Genomic DNA, 22,047 nt, shown 5'->3' with positions numbered 1-22,047 from the left:
TCATGTGTCGCTGAAACACCTTTGAGATTATGGAACAATCATACAGAGCAATATGATTAATGGACAAGCTTACGGGTGCAGCATCCATATTAAGAAACATGATTACAGACAACTGCTGTACACTAGGGCGGCTACATCGCGTGTCTACAACGCGTTTTGTGTCTCCATGGCAACGCTTCTTTATACCTTCGTATACAGCTATAGTTTTCGCCTACAGCAGGTTGCGCTTCGCAATTGTAAGCTGGCAAAATGGTTGGCAGGTGTCAGGTATTGCCTTAAGTTGAGTCGTCTGTAGCAGTTTCTCAGCAGTAAAGAATGAACGTATTCAAACTTCATGCATTATGCGGGATTTTTCCACTCATTTAATTATTTATGACGCCATATCTTTTTTTTGTGTATTATGATGATACAACTTGTTAGGTGCGTTCAGTGGGACGTGGATTACGAGATTTTTTCACATTTTCTGTCCCCAGTTTCGCATCCTACCGACTACCTCTTCGGCACCACCTGTGGATACGATGGAGCTGCAGCCAACCCCTTCGTCCGCCGTGAACCCGCCGCTGCCGTAGTCATCGCCGGCCTCTCCAACTTTCGTCGGACCTGCTCAGGAAAAGGGCGGGTGCCCTTCGGGGGTTATCTGACCGAGGCTCCCGTCAGAGCGCTGGACGGAAATTGGGGCGCGGCCGGGGCTTCGGTGTCGGTCCCAGACATAGAGTGTAATTAATCACCATGTGTTTATCTTTGTTGCGTACTGATTGAGATGGAATATTAGGATATGAATTTCACCTTTTTAAGATCTTTAAAAAAAATATAGTTTCCATATCGCCATCGATAAATTGTGTTGAATATATTAATCATTTTAGTTCTTTTCAGCTTTTCTGTCCAATCAGTTCTATAGACCACTAAGTATATACTATTATTCCTATGATGGAATTTAATTTATTCGAGACATATAAGTCTCAACATTATCTTCAATAATGACAGAAACTGAAGAAATGCATAAATATTTGTGCAACAGCTGGGACTTGAACCTAGGTATCCTGCTTGGCAGGCAGATGTGCTAACCGTTACACTACCAAAGCATAATAGCAGACACATCTGCTCCGACAACGCTAGTCCATCGCCCTCCCTTACGCAAACTTCAATTCACCCCTTCAGCCTCTTTTCCCCTTCTTAAATCGTCAATATTCCTGAGGCTCTCCCGTGATTGACTTCCCCATTACGTACAAAGCTAGGGTGCTACATCAATACTGGAGAGGCTTGGTAATAATGACGCTTTAACAAAGGGGAATTAGGCTAAAGGCGTGTTAGGGAGAGCATTGGACTAGGATGGTCAATCCAGCTATTAGTTACACTGGTACAATACATAACAGCTAGCGCATCTGCCTATTAAGAAGAAGATCCATATTCAAGTCCTGGCTATGGCCTGGCTATTTTAATTCGTGTCTTGATATTATATCATTGTATAGTAATATGTCATATAGTTCAATAACAAATTTTAAATGCTGATTCACAGGCATTTCACTAGAAAATTGCTCCAAAGCGATACTTTTGCTTGTTAGGGCTGCCACTACAGGTTCAGCCCAGTGGTCCATACAGTTTAAAAATGGTGATGTTCTACGCAGTACTTATCGATATCATTGCCACAAGGGAGTTCATGCAGCAGCATTTATACATCGCTGCCTGGAAGGGATACCGAAATAAATGGGCCTGTCACAAAGTGATCCAGGCTCCCACTCACCAATGGACGGCCTGGCAATGACGATCGGCAGCCGGTCGGAGTACCTCGCCACCAGCTCCTCTGTCAGGTTCTTCGTAAAGGCGTACGTGTTTGGTAGGTTCCCCAACAACCTGTAACAACATTTATTTACATTCACTAATGTGCACATTATTCCACAATCATCTAGCTTGTCAGGAAAAACATTGTGATCACCTGCTTGATAGCCTGTTAGTCTACATTTAAAACACAGTACATAAGTGATTCTGCGTGACTTGTATTCGACAATTTCTTTATAGATTTTCAGAGCTGTGTAGCAACCTACGTGTATTCGAAGATTTTGCAGTTCCCGTAAATTACGGGCTGGTTGTTAGTGGGTTTACAGCAGGCATGACCCATGGGCCTCATCCACATACTTATTTAAGTTCGAAGGGCCCTCTCGTCGTGCAAAGTGACAACAACGCTCCTAGCGCATAAAGTCAGAACTACACGTCCGTGACATTAACGTTTGTATCGTAACGCACCAATAAGAATAGAACCGCTTTCCCGACACCCAACACCAGCAAATTATGTCTCAAAAGACGCGTTTTTGAGAGTACATTGATTTTATGTTCACTCCGCCTGAAAATGATTGCATTTATTTACTGGCTGTGAACACTGTTTCTTCACTTATGACGGTTTACACTTGCTATCTAAAATTCTGTTGCGACATTCTGCAATGGCACCTGTAAAGAAATAATGCTCACAGAAAGTAAACAAATGTAAACATATGAGGATGGCATGGCAGCAATCTTGATACGTCCTCATAGGAAAATAAGCACATGTAAACGCAACTGGTTTTAGCTAATTAATTATAAATTGTCAACAGTTCCAGCAGTTACAATGTTCCAATCCGTTCACAAAGGACAAGATACATTTACTAATCTTAATACGAGAAAGAGTAGAAAAACAAAATATATCAATGAGATAGGCAGTCTTAGTGAAGAGGCCATTAGGAGTAACTTTACAATTTTTGGAAACAGTCAGGTCATTCGTATTTTTGATACTTTGCATGTTAATTAACAACCATTTTTAAAATATTTGTTCAAAAATACTCTTGATGAATGACTGTATATTCATAGGTGTTTTTCTGTTACTCTAGACAAATTAAGCAGTCATTTCCTTGTTCACTATAAAAAAAAGTCCATGTACAAATGGTTCTAATGGCTCTGAGCACTATGGGACTTAACTTCTGGGGCCATCAGTCCCCTAGAACTACTTAAACCAACTAACCCAAGGACATCACACACATCCTTGCCCGAGGCAGGATTCTAACCTGCGATCATAGCGGTCGCGCGGCACCCGACTGAAACTCCTATAACGGCTCCGCCAATCCGGCCGGCAGTCCATGTACAGGGTGAGTCACTAACCATTGCCACCTAGAATAACTCCGAAAGTATGACAGTAGCTGAAAAGATTCTGAGCCAAAAGTTGCATGGGACAGTGGGCCATTATAAGACGTTGCATTTAATCTGCACTAGGAACGGAACTAGCCCTGTAGTTACCAGTGGAATCGACCTGGCGATTGGAGACCTGGGATCTGCATGGCCACACGTGGTTTTGAACTCAGATCGTCCAGAACGCAGGCCCAGTGCGTTGATCACAGCAACTCCTCGCAACCACCATCAGATTTCACGATAGAGAGGTGACACTTGAATATGGGTAAGAATCACGGACAGGCTGTACACAGGGAAATTAACCGTGCGCAGTGATTAGCACACTGGACTCGCATTCGATAGGACGACGGTTCGATCATCCTGATTTAGATTTCCCGTGATTTCCCTAAATTGCTTCAGGCAAGTGCCGGGATGGTTCCTTTGAAAGGGCACGACAGATTTCCTTCCGTCCCCATCCTTCCCTAATCCGATGGTACTGATGACCTTGCTATTTGGTCCCCTGCCCCAAATCAACCAACCAAACATATGCAACTCTTTCCCTACCTTCAATGAAGCCAGTGTAAGCTCAGTACCTGGTCACATGATATAGTACCTCAAAGTAGCTACACAATGCTCAGGTGGTACTATTGGGAACGATATGGAAAATGATCATCTCTTCCTTCAGCACGTGGATCGTCAAAACCACGCAATCTGCAAATAAAAAATCCATTGAAGCACAAAATCCAGCTGACTGGGCAACGTTGCTGGACTTGTGCAAGAACTCGCCATCACCCCTATTAGCAGCAAAGACTTTATGGACAACCACAACACAAAGATAATTAATCTCAAACTTTGCTCAAAGCGTGTGATGCATACGCGCCATTTGTCACGGCGAGGGAGCGAGGATGCATTTCTCAGCTTTAATATTGTGTTGCATGCCAACCTTGTATAGGGCAGTACAACCGGTAAAATATTCCAAGTCCGAGAGCGAAGTTATCTCGCCGCGTTAAGGCAATGTCAACACGAGGCGGCCGTAATGGAAATAATTCACCACCGACACTCGATCAGGGCATAACACATAGGCGTTTCTGGTGAGCCAGACTGGAGGCTTGTGCAGAGAGTAGTGGGTCAGAGCAGCCAAACAGGGTCATGTAACCTTAGTAATGCGACGAAAGAAATACTAAGGCGAATGCAAAAAACGGTACCAAGAGCTTTAACGAACCAGTTCTACTCTATAACAAACTCGTTAAGCAAGCACAGCAGAAAGAAAACCGTTGATACCTTCGTAATAGCAAGCCCTGTGCGATCATGACGAATGACGTCGGGTAAATATTAGCCATTACTTCCCTCCGTAAGTATCCCAGCAGTTTAGCTCGCAAGGCCATCTGTCAGATGGATTGATGGCGTACCTGACGTTCGCGCTCGATACCCTGACTGCACCGAAGTGACGTACGGCACAAGTCTGTTGTAGATTTCCTACACTCTGTGGAAAACAACAACCGCTACTGGGACAGATGGCTACCTCCCCATAATCACCAGTTGCTGTGGTCAGCACCACAGTCTGCCTTCGTCACAAAAGGGAGGACGTGGAGGTCCCTCCTTCCTACCAGGATCAAGATATCAGCGCTCCGGCTGACTGAATAGCGCCTACCTGGGCGGCAGACGAGTATCGCCGAACTTCACGGGTATACGGCAACCGTCATCGCAATGTAGAGTGAGAAACAGCATGTGATCAATAGGTCAAAGAGGTAAGGTTGTTAATAGTAACACATATGCATGATACTTCTTTTTGGTTGTACGCATGTCCTAGATGAAAGGCACTGAAGTACAGTAACAGTTACAACAGCAAAACATCAGTATCATGCCCTGAGTGGAAGTTCCACTTCTATATTCCACCTCCCTCCAGAGTCAGAAAAACAGTGATGACTTCTTGCAAGCCCTTCTGCTAAATCAGAAATTAGTGGGGAAGGAAACAGTGTGTGCCTCATGTGAAACGCCTAAAAACAACTCCCCACCTGTTTCCAGATCTGTCTTTAAAGGCAAAACAAAATGTGGCAAGTACCGTCTTTTCAGCATATGCATTATATTTCTCTTCCACATATACAAAAAAAAAAAAAAAATAGAAAGCATGCAGAATCAAGGAAACTGTAACGCATTATCTAAATCATGCGTTATCACTGTTGTCATCATACTTCATTTCCACATACCAACCAACAGGAAACAGATATGCAGATTCAAGAAACTCAAATGTAAGTGGTGTTGCCTCTCTGCACGTCTGTGCTACATAGATTACACTGGCTGCTCTGCACGTCTGTGCTGCATAGATTACACTGCCTGGCACAGTTATAGTTTCACACTGAATCAGCGTCTAATTCTCTACAGCATACCAGCAAGTCACGCAAGCTTCGATGACAGCGACTTACCGCACACAGCATCTTGTCAGGACACTGCCGGCCACCCACCACAGCTTCCAGTCCGAACGATCCGTTACAGGAAACGTGGTGATCTACATACTAAATTTTTTTGTTAAGGAAAACTTATGCATGGGAAATCAATCATGGTGAACTAGATCAAACCAGCTGGAAGACCAACAGAGATGACATCCAAATATTTTCAAAACATCGACATTTGTTTGCTAGTAGAAATGTGTTACACACAAAGGAGACAAACTGTAATGCATCACAAAGAGACAAAAGTCCTTTACTATAACATGAGTGCATCAGTGTCAGAATAAAACTATCTTCCTGGCTAATTATGATGTCTGTGTGAATGAAATTCCTTTTGTAAAACTTTTGATGCTATGTGTGAGTGCATGCATTGTGGAAACTTATTTACTAATAGTTTGTGTGAATGAAGTTCCGTGACGAACTTATTGGTATAAAAAGGAGGGGTACACAGTGTTATCAGCAGAGAAACAGTAACAGCAAAATTTGCTCGGACATAGAAGTCAACTAATCATTGGATATCGTGTAAGCAGCAAACCCATCAGGCAAAATTCAATTCTATGAAAGGTGCCCACATCTGTTGATTATGTGAAGCGAAAACGAGAAGGAACAACAAGCCCAGCCACACCTGGTCCAGATGTAGTTGACACGGGTTCGTCGTAAACAACATAGTAAAATCAGAAGTTGGATATTAGCACAATGAGTATGCACAGGGAAGTAAAAAGAATGGGGTGCGACGGTCGAGCAGCTCAACATAAGCCCAACATTTCTGTAATCTGTGCTAATAGTACTTGAGGTGCTGTAAAGAGCGAAGCCACTGAACACTGGATGACTGGACAGGTAAATCGCAATACACTCTGTGGCAATCCTTTGGATAATGTTGTCTGCCAACAATGAATTACGGAGGAGAAGGTAATATTAAAGTATGGGCGGGGTTTTTTTTCTTTTTTTTTTGTAGTTAGGATGTGATCCCCATACTGCGCTCAAGAAAACGTTGAATACAGAAAGAGATTAACACATTTTAAAATATGGAAACAGTAGAGGAACAGCTTAGTGATTATAGCTGCTTTGTATCAACATGTCAATGCACCCTGTCATAAAGCATCATGTGTGAGGCAATGGTTTGTGGACAACAACATTTCTAAAGTGGACCGGCTTGTCCAGAGTCCTGATGTCAATCAGACCGAAAATCTTTGTTATGAGTTACATTGCCAGCTTCCCTCCAGGCCTCAATGTCCAACATTCTCAGGATTTTGCTCTTCACGAAGTATGGGCTGTCATTCTTCTACAGACTTTCAGCCACCTCATTGGAAGCATCTATAGTAGAGATCAAGCCATCATAAAGATGAAGTATGGCTTCACATACTGCTTATGTCCACTATTGTAACTTTCTCTGCAGGTTGGAGAGAAATTAGTTACAGTTTTACTCTCTAACATGGCAGCAATGGGGAAGTATGCGGCATTGCATCTGGGGAACCTATGGCAAGGGATGAGATTCAAATTGATTAGGGAATTGAAATTGCAGGCGGAATGGTCGCGCCAATGTCACATGTTCCACTTGGATTTCTAGCAGGGTGCAGTACGTGAGGCCATGCTTAGCTGGCGTCTGTCTCGTCACGTTTTCCTCGCAATCGCTGACAGGTGGTTAGACATGGCGGCTTGGATTTTCGTAGCTGGACTTAAGAGCGATAGTTACAATTTTTTACCGCAAAATTGTTTTCATCCACTGTCATGGGTGTACCACATAGATGGAAAGAGGCAACACATTATATATTTGAGTTCTTTAAATGCTCATATCTTTTTTTTTGCTGTTGGAAACATATTCGCACAACTTGCAGATTTGTAAACGAGTCTCGTCGTTTGTATCACAAAGCATGCATACCTCTGACTTCATGCTCCTTCGAAATGTGGAAAAGCGAAATATGATGCTTGTATCGATAAGAGGCGACTTGCTGACAAGTCACATTTGTTGCCTATCACAACTTTTTGGCTCTCGATAGTGGAGAGTTATAAAAGCTGAATAGTCATTACCAGTAGTTTGTCAAATATGTGAGCATTATTGTAGTCTTCATAGTCATTGTCATTGTCATTGTTCAATGTGTTATCTTTTTTTGGATACAAAACTTAGATCCGATATGAATCACATACCACTTCTACTAATACATTTCCTATCTTGCTTATCTGTTACTTGTTGTAATACGAGAGACTACGGATTCTTGTGCTTACATGTTATGCAGCTTAAGTCATCTGGGCAAAGGGAGGAGTAAAAGGTGTTGGTGAAGGGTGAGCGCCATCTAATACTGAGCGCAAGATGTGTCAATACCAGAGCAGGAGCACTGGTACTGATTTATGTCGAGGACTGCACAATATACTTGCCGTCCAGATTCTTAATTATCAGTGATAGGGAACTTGACTTTCTCAACACACCTGCATAGTAACCGTGATATGTTGTGAGAGAGTGAACAACAAGGACACAGCTGATTTCGAAAATAGTGATATGAACTAACATATTTCTTTCAAATGTGTCTAGCAGAAGAACAGTTTGTCCGGAAACGGCAGTTATTATTCGGAGTGTATCATGCAGTGGAGCAATAAGAGGTATTAAAATATGTTTTCAAAAAGAAGAACGTTGTGGCTCCTTGTTTAATCTGGAAGAGTGTTTACTTCTCACATGAAAGGTCATTGGCTTTCACTGCGAACCAAACGCTTTTTCAGAAATTAATGTAAAAATAATACACATGCTTAAAACCGCTGCTCTGTTCTCTTTTACTGTGGGAATGTATTGTATTGTTCACGTCAATTATAATGCTGAGAAATACTTTTACTAACACGCTTTCCCTACAGTTGCCTACATCCAGAACAAAATTTTCACTGTGCAACGGAGTTTGTCCTGATATGAAACTTCCTGGCAGATTAAAACTGTGTGCCGGACCAACAGTCGAATTTGGCACCTTTGCCTGCGGAGGCAAAGGTCCAAGCTCGAGTCTCGGTATGGCATGCGATTTTAAACTGTCAGTAAGTTTCATATCAGCGCAAACTCCGTTGCAGAGTGAAAATTTTGCTCTGGGAACGTCCTGCAGGCTGTGGCTAAGTCATGTCTTAACACTGTCCTTTCTAACAGCAGTGCCAATCTGACAAGTTTCACAGCTTCTGCTAAGTCTGAAAGGTGGGAGACGTGGTGTTAGCAGAGGTAGTGTCGTGCTTGGGTAGTTCTGTCGGTAGAGTACTTGCTTGAGAGAGGCAAAGGTCAGTGTTGACATTTTTATATACCAATACATTGTTGATAATAATAATAATAATAACAATAAGATTAGTACTTAAACTATATTGTTTTAAAAATCTTAATAACAGTATTATTATTATTATTGTTATTATTATTACTTTATACAGAACTTAATACATGATTTTTTTTATTTTAGTATTCACATATGATAAATTTGGAACAACAGAATGTTTTCCATGAGACTTCTTTCTTAGAAAGCATTAACACATTATCTTTCTTTTCATACTCTCTTGTTACCACATTGATTTCAGTTGAGACCCAAATAGTCACAGAAATACTGGCAAAATCATCAACATGAAACAACAGTTTTCAATTCAGGCCTTCATATTTGTAAGCACTGTACATGCGACTGGGGCGAAATTTGAATAGATATCATCTTTCAGATGTAGAGACAATCCTTCCAACTTTCGTTTATGTCGCACAGCTTCTTCTTGGTGTAGCGATTTTTTTTCCTTCAGTAATACATTACATAAAACGTGACACAAAATGCAGTACAGTGCCTGTGGTGTCACCGCCAGACACCAAACGTGCTAGGTGGTAGCCTTTAAATCGGCCGCGGTCCGTTAGTATACGTCGGACCCGCGCGTCGCCACTGTCAGTGATTGCAGACCGAGCGCCGCCACACGGCAGGTCTAGGCTAGAGACTCCCTAGCACTTCACTTACTACATACGGTCTCATTTGCAGAGACGATAGCTCAGCATAGCCTTCAGCTACGTCATTTGCTACGACCTAGAAAGGCGCCATATTCAGTTACTATAATTATGAACAGATAATATTGTGAATCATGTACCGACAAGAGCGACGTTCCTCATTAATGGATTTAAGTTAAGTATCAAACTAATTACCTCCGCTTTCTGATTTCTAATTCCTTGTCATGTTCCAGACCTCACGTCAATATAGTTCTTCCCTCCTCACGGCAGCCTGCGTGAGCAAAAACGCGTGCATTTCGGCCTCCTCTAGTAACACGGTGTTGGCTCTTCTGCTAACACAACAGTGCCATTTCGATTTTATTAAGGCAGATACAGATAGATACCTGTTGCGTAATGAAAATGTCTGAAGTATCTACGTAAATTAAAACGATCTATTGATTGCAACAGATCATATTCCGAAAATTGCTGAAAACGGTGATTCTCTTTGTACACTGATAAACTAAAACATTATGACCACCGCCAATTCCTGGTGGTGTTGCGGCCACGTGATGCGGTAATAAAGACATGAAAGCGGAGGAAACACGGACGGAGAATCATTCTAGCGAAGGTATGGTCTGAAAATGAGGAAATCCGTTGAAATAAGCGACTTTGACAAAGGGCAGATTATATTATGCAGATTCTGTGAACGAATATCTTGAGAAAGGCGAAAGTGGTCGAATGTTCACGCTCTACTGTCGTGAACATCTAAGGAAAGGGACAGGAGGACAGTGAAATAACCACTAGGCGATAAATGGCTGGACGTCCACGACTCTTCACAGAGCGTGGGGGCTGGATGCTTTTCTGCCCTGTAAAGTAAGACAGATGGTGATCTGCAACATGTTTATCGAAAGAGCACAATGCTGGTACACGCACAAGTCTTTCGGAGCGCACTATTCACAGCACGTTGTCAAACAGGAAGCTTCACAGTAGACCGCCCCTACGTGTTGACCCTACGACATTGTCAGTTACGATTGCAGCGGGCACGGGATCATCGGGATTCGACCGTCGACCAATGGAAACGTGTCTGCTCTTCGGCTGCATCACATTTATGCTACTCTATGTCGTTGGTAGCCTCCACAAACACCGTCATCGATGTAAACGGCTACTCGAAACATGCAGCGCGCCACGGGCGCAGGCTGCTGGGAGCAATGTTATGCTGTGGGAGACACTCTCACTCGCTTGCATCGAAGACACGCTGACAGCTACGAACAACACACATCACTTCATGTTTGATGTGTTTCCCACGGCAATGTGTCTTCTCAGCAGTGTAACTAAGCGTGTCTCGGCGCCAGACCTGTGCTACAGTCGTTTGAGGGGCACTGCAGTGAACTCATGTTGATGTGTCGGCGACCAAATTGGCCTGATGTAAATCCCGTGGAATCCATCTGTGCCGCCACCGGGCGTCATCAGCAATTACGCAAATCAGTCGCCCGTTATTCACGCGAATTACATGACTTGTGCGTAGACGTCTAATGCCACACACCTCCTCAAACCTACCGACAAACCGTCGAATCTCTGATACGTAGAATCAATTATTTATTTCGTTCCAAAGATGGACACACACGCTATTAAGTTGGTGGCTGTAACCTCCCCCTCACTTATCGACCTTAATGACAGTGAAAAATTAAACCGCGTGTACCTAATGGAAATTTGGGAAAAGCAATCGTCACCGAAGTTAATCTGTCGGTAAAGAGGGAGGAAAGGGTTACATCTAAATGAAAGGAAATATGCAAATGAAACTGGTGGAAATTAATTTTGAAAAGGGGTAAAGTTAATGAAGAAAGTAAATGTGCGGCCGTTACGTTAACAATTAACTAGCGGTAATTAGATATTTGAGATTTGGGGGAAATTACAGTCGCCAGTCCTAAGGACAATTACTATAGTAACTGAAAAAGAAAGGTAATTACACATATAATTAGCACTAGAAGCGTGGCAACTGAAGGTTGACACGTGTAGTGTGAAAACTGAAAGTTTGTCAGAAGTAATAACTTTCGCTGCACTCTGACTTAATTTAGCAAAAGAATTAATAAAACCGGAAAACTGAAAGTTAATTTAGTGACTGAAATTAATAAGAAGCTTTCTTTCTTAAGCACATCGAAATTCAGTAAAATACGGTTAGTCTTGGACTACCTCAACAATCATTTCAAAAGCTACTTGAATCTACGCAATTTAGAAATAAGAGATTTAGCTTTGAACTTGAATTAAATGATTCTGAACAATTAACAATAGTAAAATTTAGTACGTACCAAGCTGAGCTGCAGCCACAGGTAAGCTAAAATACGGTAACAAAACTCGCACTCTTAATTTGTGCTTGTGTAATCTAAATATTGTAGCCACCTATGAATACTTAAACTGAACTTTGAAATTAAAGCAGTGAAATGGAATGATTGTACTTTAATGCTGGCGTCTGAATTTCAACGACACTCGGGTTCATTTCGGAAAAGGATGGGACCCTGCTTGGTAATGCAATTGGGACAATGAGCAACAAAAGTTCATGCTAAGTTGCTGTAATTTTGCGAGGCAAATGGAACAGTTTGAAAAGCTGAGGTCTTCCATACAGTTCTGAAACTTTACGTGCTTTTAGTCTTCCTTGTTGGTTGATTGAAGGTTTGAAGTCGTCGATCGAGGAGGTGGCGACAGTCGCTCATTGTCGGCCGTCGCTGTTGCAGAAGCTGGATGTTGGCGCGCCTTCTTCTCGACACGGCCGCCAGACGAAGCGGGCTCTTGATGTGCGCCAGCTAATGCTTCCCGTCCGCGACACCATGTCAGAAACTATCATCGCAAGTCGAGCGCAATTACATGCTGCCAAACCACGAAAGCGCGGCAACTCGCGGGAGCTTCACACAAGACACCTGCTCCACCGCACCACCCCAGCCAGACCCCCACTGCTCTGCCCGCGCTCCACGCGGCCGAGTTCACACTACCAAAGATCCTACACACTTTCGTTCTCCACACGACCTATCGATGTATTCGTTCGATAGTATAGTTTTCCCTAGGCCAGACCCAGTGTATAAATACAAATTATATTCACAAAACAAACCAATTATACATCGACATAAATGCGTATATATACAAATAGTAAAACAATTACAATACACAAAGACACACAAATGTTATATATTCAGGTAACAACGCAAGGAAAAAATTTTGGTACAATAGATGGAAATAGGAGGATATGCATTTCCGGCGTTACACGTGCCCCACATTGTCTGAGGATGTTCGTGTAACCTAAACAGACTCAGAAAATGTCCCAAAAAAGAAACAGCGGAAATGAATATGCTCAAAACATCAACAAAATTTAGCATTCGTTTAATTAACCATAAACCAATTTTTTGACCGTAATAATTGAGTGGAGACACTCCTAATCTTATTCCACTCTGTCATCCAACTCTTGTGGGACGAGACACGACGAATCTTGCTCGTGCTCCCCATTAACATCAACTGTTTCTAGTAAAGTCTGCCGGTTAGGGCCAGAACTTTATATCATTTCACAAACACTATCTTCCTGCGGGACGAGACGCGGCAAATTCTGCCCGCGCTCTCCAGAAATACTTCTCCCGTACAGGCCCCTATAATCTCTTAGTTCGTCGTATAAGCGACCGAACTGCCTTAACCAGACCTCATCCCACTCTGCATCCCCTCTCTCAATGACGGACGTGTTATCCGACATCTGATCTTCTCTGAACAATTGCGAATCATTCTTAAACTCAATCTCCAGTTCCGCTGTGGGTATTACAGCTGCCACTTTATAATCGATTTCCGGAACACTACTTAAATTGTTCTCACTGACAGTGAATGTACTTCCTACTGCCGTGTACACAGCTGTTCTACTACTTGTGGATGCACTCCTTTCTCCTAACACTGGCACACTATCCCGCCGTTGGTTATTCCACACGGAATTTTCATAACGACGACACCTGGGTTTTCTCCTGTTATTGGGCCGCCAAAATTTCTCCACGCCCGGTCGGCCCCTCACCGGCGCAGCTAATGGTTTCCCTGTCTCGTCCCAGCAGATACGCTCCCCGGATGCTGCTGAGGCGGCTGATCACACCCTCTAGCGTTATTACTATTCTGTGAAGCCCTTATGACGTTAGTATGATACTGGTCTCTGTCATTTCTGTTATTATTTGCATTCTACCGATTGTTATTACGGTCCGAACCATTATTGTTATTGCCGCCATGGTTGCGGTACGCATTATTCCCATGGTCATCGTTGTTGTGGTTGCTGTGGTACCCGTTGTTGTTAAAACGGCCTCTACCACTGTCGCGATTATTGCGCCAATTGTCCTCGTCCTCCACTCTTTCCAGGAAATCATTTATTGTCCTGTAATTGCTTCCTACGTAGCGTTTTGTATCATCTGGAAGCTTTTTGTAGAGTTCCCAGACTATTTCGGATTCCGTGCGGCGATCACGCAAATAATCCAACTTGCGGATCCAGCCCTCACAAAACTCCTTCATCGAACCGCGCGAATTCGCATCGAAAGTCCTCGATACGACAAATTCGCGCCAGACACTTTGCTGTTTTTGCTCTGACCAGTATTCAGCTAGAAACAAATTTTTATACTCGTCAAAAGTCAGGTTCGTAATGTTGAGGTTTAAGCCCCAACGCTTGGCATCACCAGCCAACACATCAATAACCGCATTAATTTTTCTCTCATTAGTCCATGATCTGGGTAAAACTCTTTCCAGTTTTTAATGAAATCCGTCGGGTGTATCCCGCCTTTTTTCAAGGGGTCGAACCGCTCCTCTTTCGTCAACAACTCCGAACTATGTGCACAGATTGGCACATAGCTCTGTTTTTCGCCAAGTTTCCTTTCTAATTCCGACACCCTCGTAATCACTTGGCAAGTGGTTGTCGCAAGCGTTTCCACTTCCCTCTTTTTCTCTTCGCAGGTATTAGCCTGCTTCGTCACTTCGGTATCTACTTCGGATACTAAAGCCTTTAAAGTTTCCACCTTCTGTTGATCCTCTTTTGTCACTAATTGAATTTGTTCCGTCACCTTATTCTCGACGATCGGAGCAACTGCGTCTCCTACACTTTTCTCGATTCTGCTAATTTCGGAATCAAAACTAGTATTTATACTCGCAATTTCCGCCTGAACGCCTATCATTTCCTGTTTAAGATTACCGATTTCGGTATTAATCACGACAATATCGTCTTTGATTTTATCAACTTTTGTGTTAACAACTTCAACATTGTTGTTAACAACATTAATAGCTTTGTTCTGATTGTCTAGCATCCGTTCAATTTTTTCAGACTGAGCTTCTTGCTTGGCAGCCTGAGCTTCTTGCTTGGCAGCCTGATCTTCTTGCCTGGCCGATTGACTCTTGATTTCGTTAATCAAAACATTCAATAAATCAGTTAAATTCCCGGAAACTACAGGTTTTACTTCCGTAGAGGCTTCCTCTTTAATTGTCCCCCCCGTATTCGTCATCAAGGGATTCATATTTGATTTTCACTTTCGATTCCGAAACATTTTCTAAAGTTTGGAATTCCATTTCTGCTCTTTGTTGCGTTTCGGCGGTCGCGTCTTTCATGCTAGCCGCCTGCCCCTGAATAATGGGTTCTGCGGTGCGCGTTTCCCACTGTTCGACCGATTGTTCCGTATCCAAGTCTACCAAATTTTGGTAATTGTTGCCTTCACTCATTTTAATAATTTTCAATATAAATAACAAATCTCAAATCTAATTAGGATTCCTCCCACTAATATTCTCGCTGACGTATCGACCATTTCGTAACCAGTACTTTGTTACGAGATTTGCACAATGCAAAATTCGTGTCCAGAACAAATTCAAATCTGAAGATTGTCCTGTCACGGCCGCCACGTGTAACCTCCCCCTCACTTATCGACCTTAATGACAGTGAAAAATTAAACCGCGTGTACCTAATGGAAATTTGGGAAAAGCAATCGTCACCGAAGTTAATCTGTCGGTAAAGAGGGAGGAAAGGGTTACACTAAATGAAAGGAAAAATGCAAATGAAACTGGTGGAAATTAATTTTGAAAAGGGGTAAAGTTAATGAAGAAAGTAAATGTGCGGCCGTTACGTTAACAATTGACTAGCGGTAATTAGATATTTGAGATTTGGGGGAAATTACAGTCGCCAGTCCTAAGGACAATTACTATAGTAACTGAAAAAGAAAGGTAATTACACATATAATTAGCACTAGAAGCGTGGCAACTGAAGGTTGACACGTGTAGTGTGAAAACTGAAAGTTTGTCAGAAGTAATAACTTTCGCTGCACTCTGACTTAATTTAGCAAAAGAATTAATAAAACCGGAAAACTGAAAGTTAATTTAGTGACTGAAATTAATAAGAAGCTTTCTTTCTTAAGCACATCGAAATTCAGTAAAATACGGTTAGTCTTGGACTACCTCAACAATCATTTCAAAAGCTACTTGAATCTACGCAATTTAGAAATAAGAGATTTAGCTTTGAACTTGAATTAAATGATTCTGAACAATTAACAATAGTAAAATTTAGTACGTACCAAGCTGAGCTGCAGTCACAGGTAAGCTAAAATACGGTAACAAAACTCGCACTCTTAATTTGTGCTTGTGTAATCTAAATATTGTAGCCAGCTATGAATACTTAAACTGAACTTTGAAATTAAAGCAGTGAAATGGAATGATTGTACTTTAATGCTGGCGTCTGAATTTCAACGACACTCGGGTTCATTTCGGAAAAGGAAGGGACTCTGCTTGGTAATGCAATTGGGACAATGAGCAACAAAAGTTCATGCTAAGTTGCTGTAATTTTGCGAGGCAAATGGAACAGTTTGAAAAGCTGAGGTCTGCCATACAGTTGTGAAACTTTACGTGCTTTTAGTCTTCCTTGTTGGTTGATTGAAGGTTTGAAGTCGTCGATCGAGGAGGTGGCGACAGTCACTCATTGTCGGCCGTCGCTGTTGCAGAAGCTGGATGTTGGCGCGCCTTCTTCTCGACACGGCCGCCAGACGAAACGGGCTCTTGATGTGCGCCAGCTAATGCTTCCCGTCCGCAACACGCAACACCATGTCAGAAACTATCATCGCAAGTCGAGCGCAATTACATGCTGCCAAACCCCGAAAGCGCGGCAACTCGCGGGAGCTTCACACAACACACCTGCTCCACTGCACCACCGCAGCCAGACCCCCACTGCTCTGCCCGCGCTCCACGCGGCCGAGTTCACACTACCAAAGATCCTACACACTTTCGTTCTCCACACGACCTATCGATGTATTCGTTCGATAGTATAGTTTTCCCTAGGCCAGACCCAGTGTATAAATACAAATTATATTCACAAAACAAACCAATTATACATCGACATAAATGCGTATATATACAAATAGTAAAACAATTACAATATACAAAGACACAGAAATGTTATATATTCGGGTAACAACATAAGGAAAAAATTATGGTACAATAGATGGAAATAGGAGGATATGCATTTCCGGCGTTACATGGCCATAAAGTTTTGGCTGGTCAGTGTATGTTTCTACCGTGTGACAGCATAAGATCACAAGTGACATGTGCTGTAAGGCGAATACGACTGTGACTTATTGTATATATACACTGAATCAGCCAGAACATTATGACCGTCTACCTGCTATCGATATAAACCCGCCCAGGTGATAGTAGCAACATCTGGAGGGGAATGACTGGTACTCAGACACAAGCGCCTTGCATGTGGTATCAGTGAGCGTGCTGTCTGTGTGTAGAATGGGGAAGGCACACGATATATCTGACTGAGCGCACATTGTGATGGCCCACAGGCTTGGAATGAGCATTTTGGAAACTGTGTGACTTGTCAGGTGTTCAAGGAGTGCTGTGGTGAGTGTCTTGAACGCATGGCGAAACCAATGTGAAACAACATCCAAACGCAGTGGGTCAGACGTCATAGGTTGGACAGACTGATAAAACAGTACAGGTGGCGAACTGTCGCGGGACTAACATCAGACTTTAATCATGGACAGAGCAAAACTGTAACTGAACACACACTGTACCCAACACTCCTACCGATGGGCCTCTGCAGCGATGACCCATGCCTGTGCAAATGTGAACATCACGACATCATCAACTACGACTGAAATGGGCATGTGACCATCGGCATTGAAAGGTGACCAATGAGAAGTCGCGAATCATTGGTCTTCCAGGGGAACAGCACCTTGACATCTCTATGATGCCAACTCCCTCCAGCAGCTTACCAACACCTCATTGCTTCCATGCCACAAACTGTCTACTAGTTAGGTGGTCATAACGTTTGGGCTGATCAGTATATGAAAATAAATTTCACTACTGGCCATTAAAATTGCTACAACCAAGAAGAAATGCAGATAATAAACGGGTATTCATTGGAGAAATATATTATACTAGAACTGACATGTGATTACATTTTCACGCAATTTGGGTGCATAGATCCTGAGAAATCAGTACCTAGAACAACCACCTCTGGCCGTAATAACGACCTTCACACACCTGGGCATCGCGTCAAACAGAGCCTGGATGGGGTGTACAGGTACAGCTGCCCATGCAGCTTCAACACGATACCACAGTTCATCAAGAGTAGTGACTGGCGTATTGTGACGAGCCAGTTGCTCGGCCACCATTGACCAGACGTTTTCAGTTGATGAGAGCTCTGGAGAATGTGCTGGCCAGGGCAGCAGTCGAACATTTTCTGTATCCAGAAAGGCCCGTACAGGACCTGAAACATGCGGTCGTGCATTATCCTGCTGAAATCTAGGGGTTTCGCAGGGATCGAATGAAGGGTAGAGCCACGGGTCTTAACACATCTGAAATGTAACGTCCACTGTTCAGTGCCGTCAATACGAACAAGAGGTAACCGAGACGTGTAACCAATGGCATCCCATACCATCACGACGGGTGATACACCAGTTTGGCGATGACGAATACACGCTTCCAAGGTGCGTTCACCGCGATATCTCCAAACACGGATGCGACCATCATGACGCTGTAAACAGAACCTGGATTCATCCGAAAAAATGACTTTTTGCCATCCGTGCACCCAGGTTCATCATTGAGTACACCATCACAGGCGCTCCTGTCTGTGGTGCAGCGTCAAGGATAACTGCAGCCATGGTCTCCGAGCTGATAGTCCATGCTGCTGCAAACGTCGTCGAACTGTTCGTGCAGATGGTTGTTGTCTTGCAAACGTCCCCATCTGTTGACTCAGGGATCAAGACGTTGCTGCACGATCCGTTACAGCAAGGCGGATAAGATGCGTGTCGTCTCGACTGCTAGTGATGCGAGGCCGTTGGGATCCAGCACGGCGTTCCGTATTACCCTTCTGAACGCACCGATTCCATATTCTACTAACACTCATTGGATCTCGACCAACGCGAGCAGTAATGTCGCGCTACAATAAACCGCAATCACGACAGGCTACAATCCGAGCTTTATCAAAGTCGGAAACGTGATGGTACGCATTTCTCCTCCTTACATGAGGAATCGGTTGGAAACTTTCCTCGTGTCAGCACGTTATAGGTGTCGTCACCGGCGCCAACCGTGTGTAAATGCTCTGGAAAGCTAATCATTTGCATATCACAGCATTTTCTTTTTGTCGGTTAAATTTCGCGTCTGCAGCACGTCATCTTCGTGGTGTAGCATTTTTAATGGACAGTAGTGTATATCTGGAGTGTTTTTATGTCTTCGTACGCTATGTAATATATTAAAATTTAAGCATGACACGAAGGTAAAATTTGCTAATTGTGATGAGGATAATCGAGAAAATGTGACGATATTGTACGTAACTTATATTATGTTGTGCACACACATGTCAGATGAAATTTAGTGTTGAGGTAAAACAGTTTTTACAGATTAGAAAGACAGAGACATAGAAGACTTACTCCGATGTATAAAACAGACGATTATGAAGCATATGTTGAAATATTGTACGTAATTTTATAATGTTGTGTACAAGTCTGAGACAAAACTGAATGATGAAGCAATCCGGAGAGAAATAGGAAATGTACTGAGGTGCATAAATCAGACAAAATTTGATGGAGGAAATATGAAAGTATTGTACCGTACATATTTTTTTGGTGTTCTGTACAAAAATGTGATATGAAATTTAACGTTGAGACAGTACAGTAGTTACACAGTGTGTATGTATGTGTGTGTGTGTATGTGTGTGTGTGTGTGTGTGTGTGTGTGTGTGTTTGTGTTTGCGTACTCAGTTCATTCAGTTACTTGTAACATGGCGCCAATTCAAGTGAGGCCTCGGTACATTTCCTCTCAACATGCAAATAATGTGTATCTTTGAGGAAGGCCACATTTTATGCAGTCAGAGGCAAATATGTTTGAACATGACGTTATTTCTACGCTATTAAAGTGAAGCGTACGCAATTTTTAGTATAGAAATACTGCATATCTCTGAATGTTACTCCATTTTTACGCAATTCAAATGATCGGTTGCCCTATCTTATTACTATGGTGTGATGGGCTGTAAACAGGAGGAGAAGGGGAAATGTAGGACAGAGAGAGATGAGGCCTGTCGTATGACTATCATGATGAAATCACTGACAAGGGTAATGACGTCGCTGATAAGAATGATAACTTCATTGATATGGGGAGTGGGGCTTGTAATGTCATTGCTCTAGATTGTCGGGTTTCTAGACCATTTACACTTTTAAATGTCATTTAATTGCAAATTTGATCCTGAATGCTTATTCGTTTTCTACTCCTGCAATTAACTTTATGCAATCATTTCATTTAAGGTAAGTTTGCCGGGCCTATGCGGAGAATGTTAGATTAGCCTACTTCATGTACCTTTATCTCTGGAACTAATGAAGACAACACTGTACAATTTTTACAGCTGTGTTATCCATGTTATTTATGTCTTCTGAACCAGAATTAAGAGATTAGGTAAAAAAGAAGGAGAGATGTATATGTATTTTCCATTATGCTATTTTTATTAGAAATAATTGTACACATATTGGCCTAGATGGCCTTCGATTCAAGTTATTGCTATGGTTGTGCTTCAGTAGGTACAATATATTACAATGAAATAGGTGGCAAAGTTTCATATAGCTATCACAAGTAGGCTTTGATATAAAGGAACATAAAGTATAAAAAATGTCATTTTGAGAAAATCAGATTTAAAGTATAAAATGATAAAAATTGACTTGTAATTTTAAATTAAGTCTCAAAACACCCAGTAGCATAATCAGCATCACCATCTTTGCCAGCTTCCTTCTCCAAAAGCTTCTTTCTTCTGATTGATCTTGGTTCTTTGGTGGTGAACTGAGCTGCACGCTGTGTCTTGGCGAATCTTATCTTCTTCAATAACTTCAAGCCCTTTACAGTATGGTAGCCTGGAGTAATGTTAAGATGTTTTAAAACTCTTCTTCTTCCCATATTTCCATCATTAAATGTTAATACAGCATCACTATCTCCCCATTTTAGTGTATTGAGCCCTAGAAAAACATTTTTGGGCACTCGTGTCCAGATAATGTTATTGAATGATTCATTAGGATTCTGTGTTCGCCCGTGTAGACACTTTCGGAAGAGGTATGGGTAAGCTAGGTCCCTATAAATTGGTTTTATTGCTTCCATAACAGCTTCAGGAACAGAGTTATTGTGTTCAAAAGACACTCCTGAAACTTCAGCACGATTCAGGTCCAGGTGGGGAGAGTGCATGTGTCGGTTTTCTGTCGGTTGAAAGTTTGTGGAAGTATGTGGCCCAGACTGCTTTCCTCATACTTTCTAAATAATTTCAGATATTTCTGATGGCCGTTCCGTAATGCTTCTAGAGCTGATTATTGTTTTATCAGTCAGTCGACCTGTAAGTGGCTTGTCATGGTGGTGCGAAGAGATCGTTTTAATTTTCTGAGACGTGTGCCCATCCTCTTTTGCACATGCACAACACATTCCAATTTCTTTATATTTTCATATGAGTTTGCTTCAACAACACTCCTATACGCCTTAGAATCTCCATCCCAAAGGAACTGGGTGTATCGTACATACCTTTCCTGCAGTGATCTGTTAAACATTTTCATTGCGGCATCGGTTTCCATTCCTCCGCTAGTTCCATCATAGCCGGCCGCGGTGGCCGTGCGGTTCTGGCACTGCAGTCCGGAACTGCGGGACTGCTACGGTCGCAGGTTCGAATCCTGCCTCGGGCATGGGTGTGTGTGATGTCCTTAGGTTAGTTAGGTTTAAGTAGTTCTAAGTTCTAGGGGACTTATGACCTAAGATGTTGAGTCCCATAGTGCTCAGAGCCATTTGAACCATTTGAACCATCATAATTTTCTGTCAGTTTTCATCATTTTTTCCATTTTTGTCATAGGAACTACAGCAATGTTTTGTAAGTGCCTCAAAATTAATTACTTTGACTGTGTCTACACTTGTCATTGTGGCAACTGAGTTTTTTGACGTGTGACCACGGTTTTGCCTTGTCCCATCAAACGTAACTGGTATATCAGTTTTGCCTTCGTTCACTTCAACAGCTTCATTTGTTGCAGCCTTCATTGACAGAGAAGCGACAGATTCAACAGC

The 22,047-nt window shown here is 42.5% G+C and overlaps 1 protein-coding gene across 1 annotated transcript in view; it reads right to left on the bottom strand.

The window, feature by feature from the left end:
* LOC124712463 (fatty acyl-CoA reductase 1-like) overlaps nucleotides 1-22,047 on the bottom strand; it is a 158,445-nt gene that overhangs the window by 66,265 nt on the left and 70,133 nt on the right. Inside the window, exon 5 of the mRNA XM_047242759.1 lies at nucleotides 1,742-1,851. Coding sequence (XP_047098715.1) covers nucleotides 1,742-1,851 — 110 coding nt within the window. The remainder of the gene's footprint in view (nucleotides 1-1,741; nucleotides 1,852-22,047) is intronic.

This window comes from Schistocerca piceifrons, chromosome 8, assembly GCF_021461385.2.
Source record: "Schistocerca piceifrons isolate TAMUIC-IGC-003096 chromosome 8, iqSchPice1.1, whole genome shotgun sequence".
Classification (NCBI taxonomy): domain Eukaryota; kingdom Metazoa; phylum Arthropoda; class Insecta; order Orthoptera; family Acrididae; genus Schistocerca; species Schistocerca piceifrons.
Note: the sequence above shows the minus strand (reverse complement) of the source record. Positions and strands in the feature narration are given on the sequence as shown.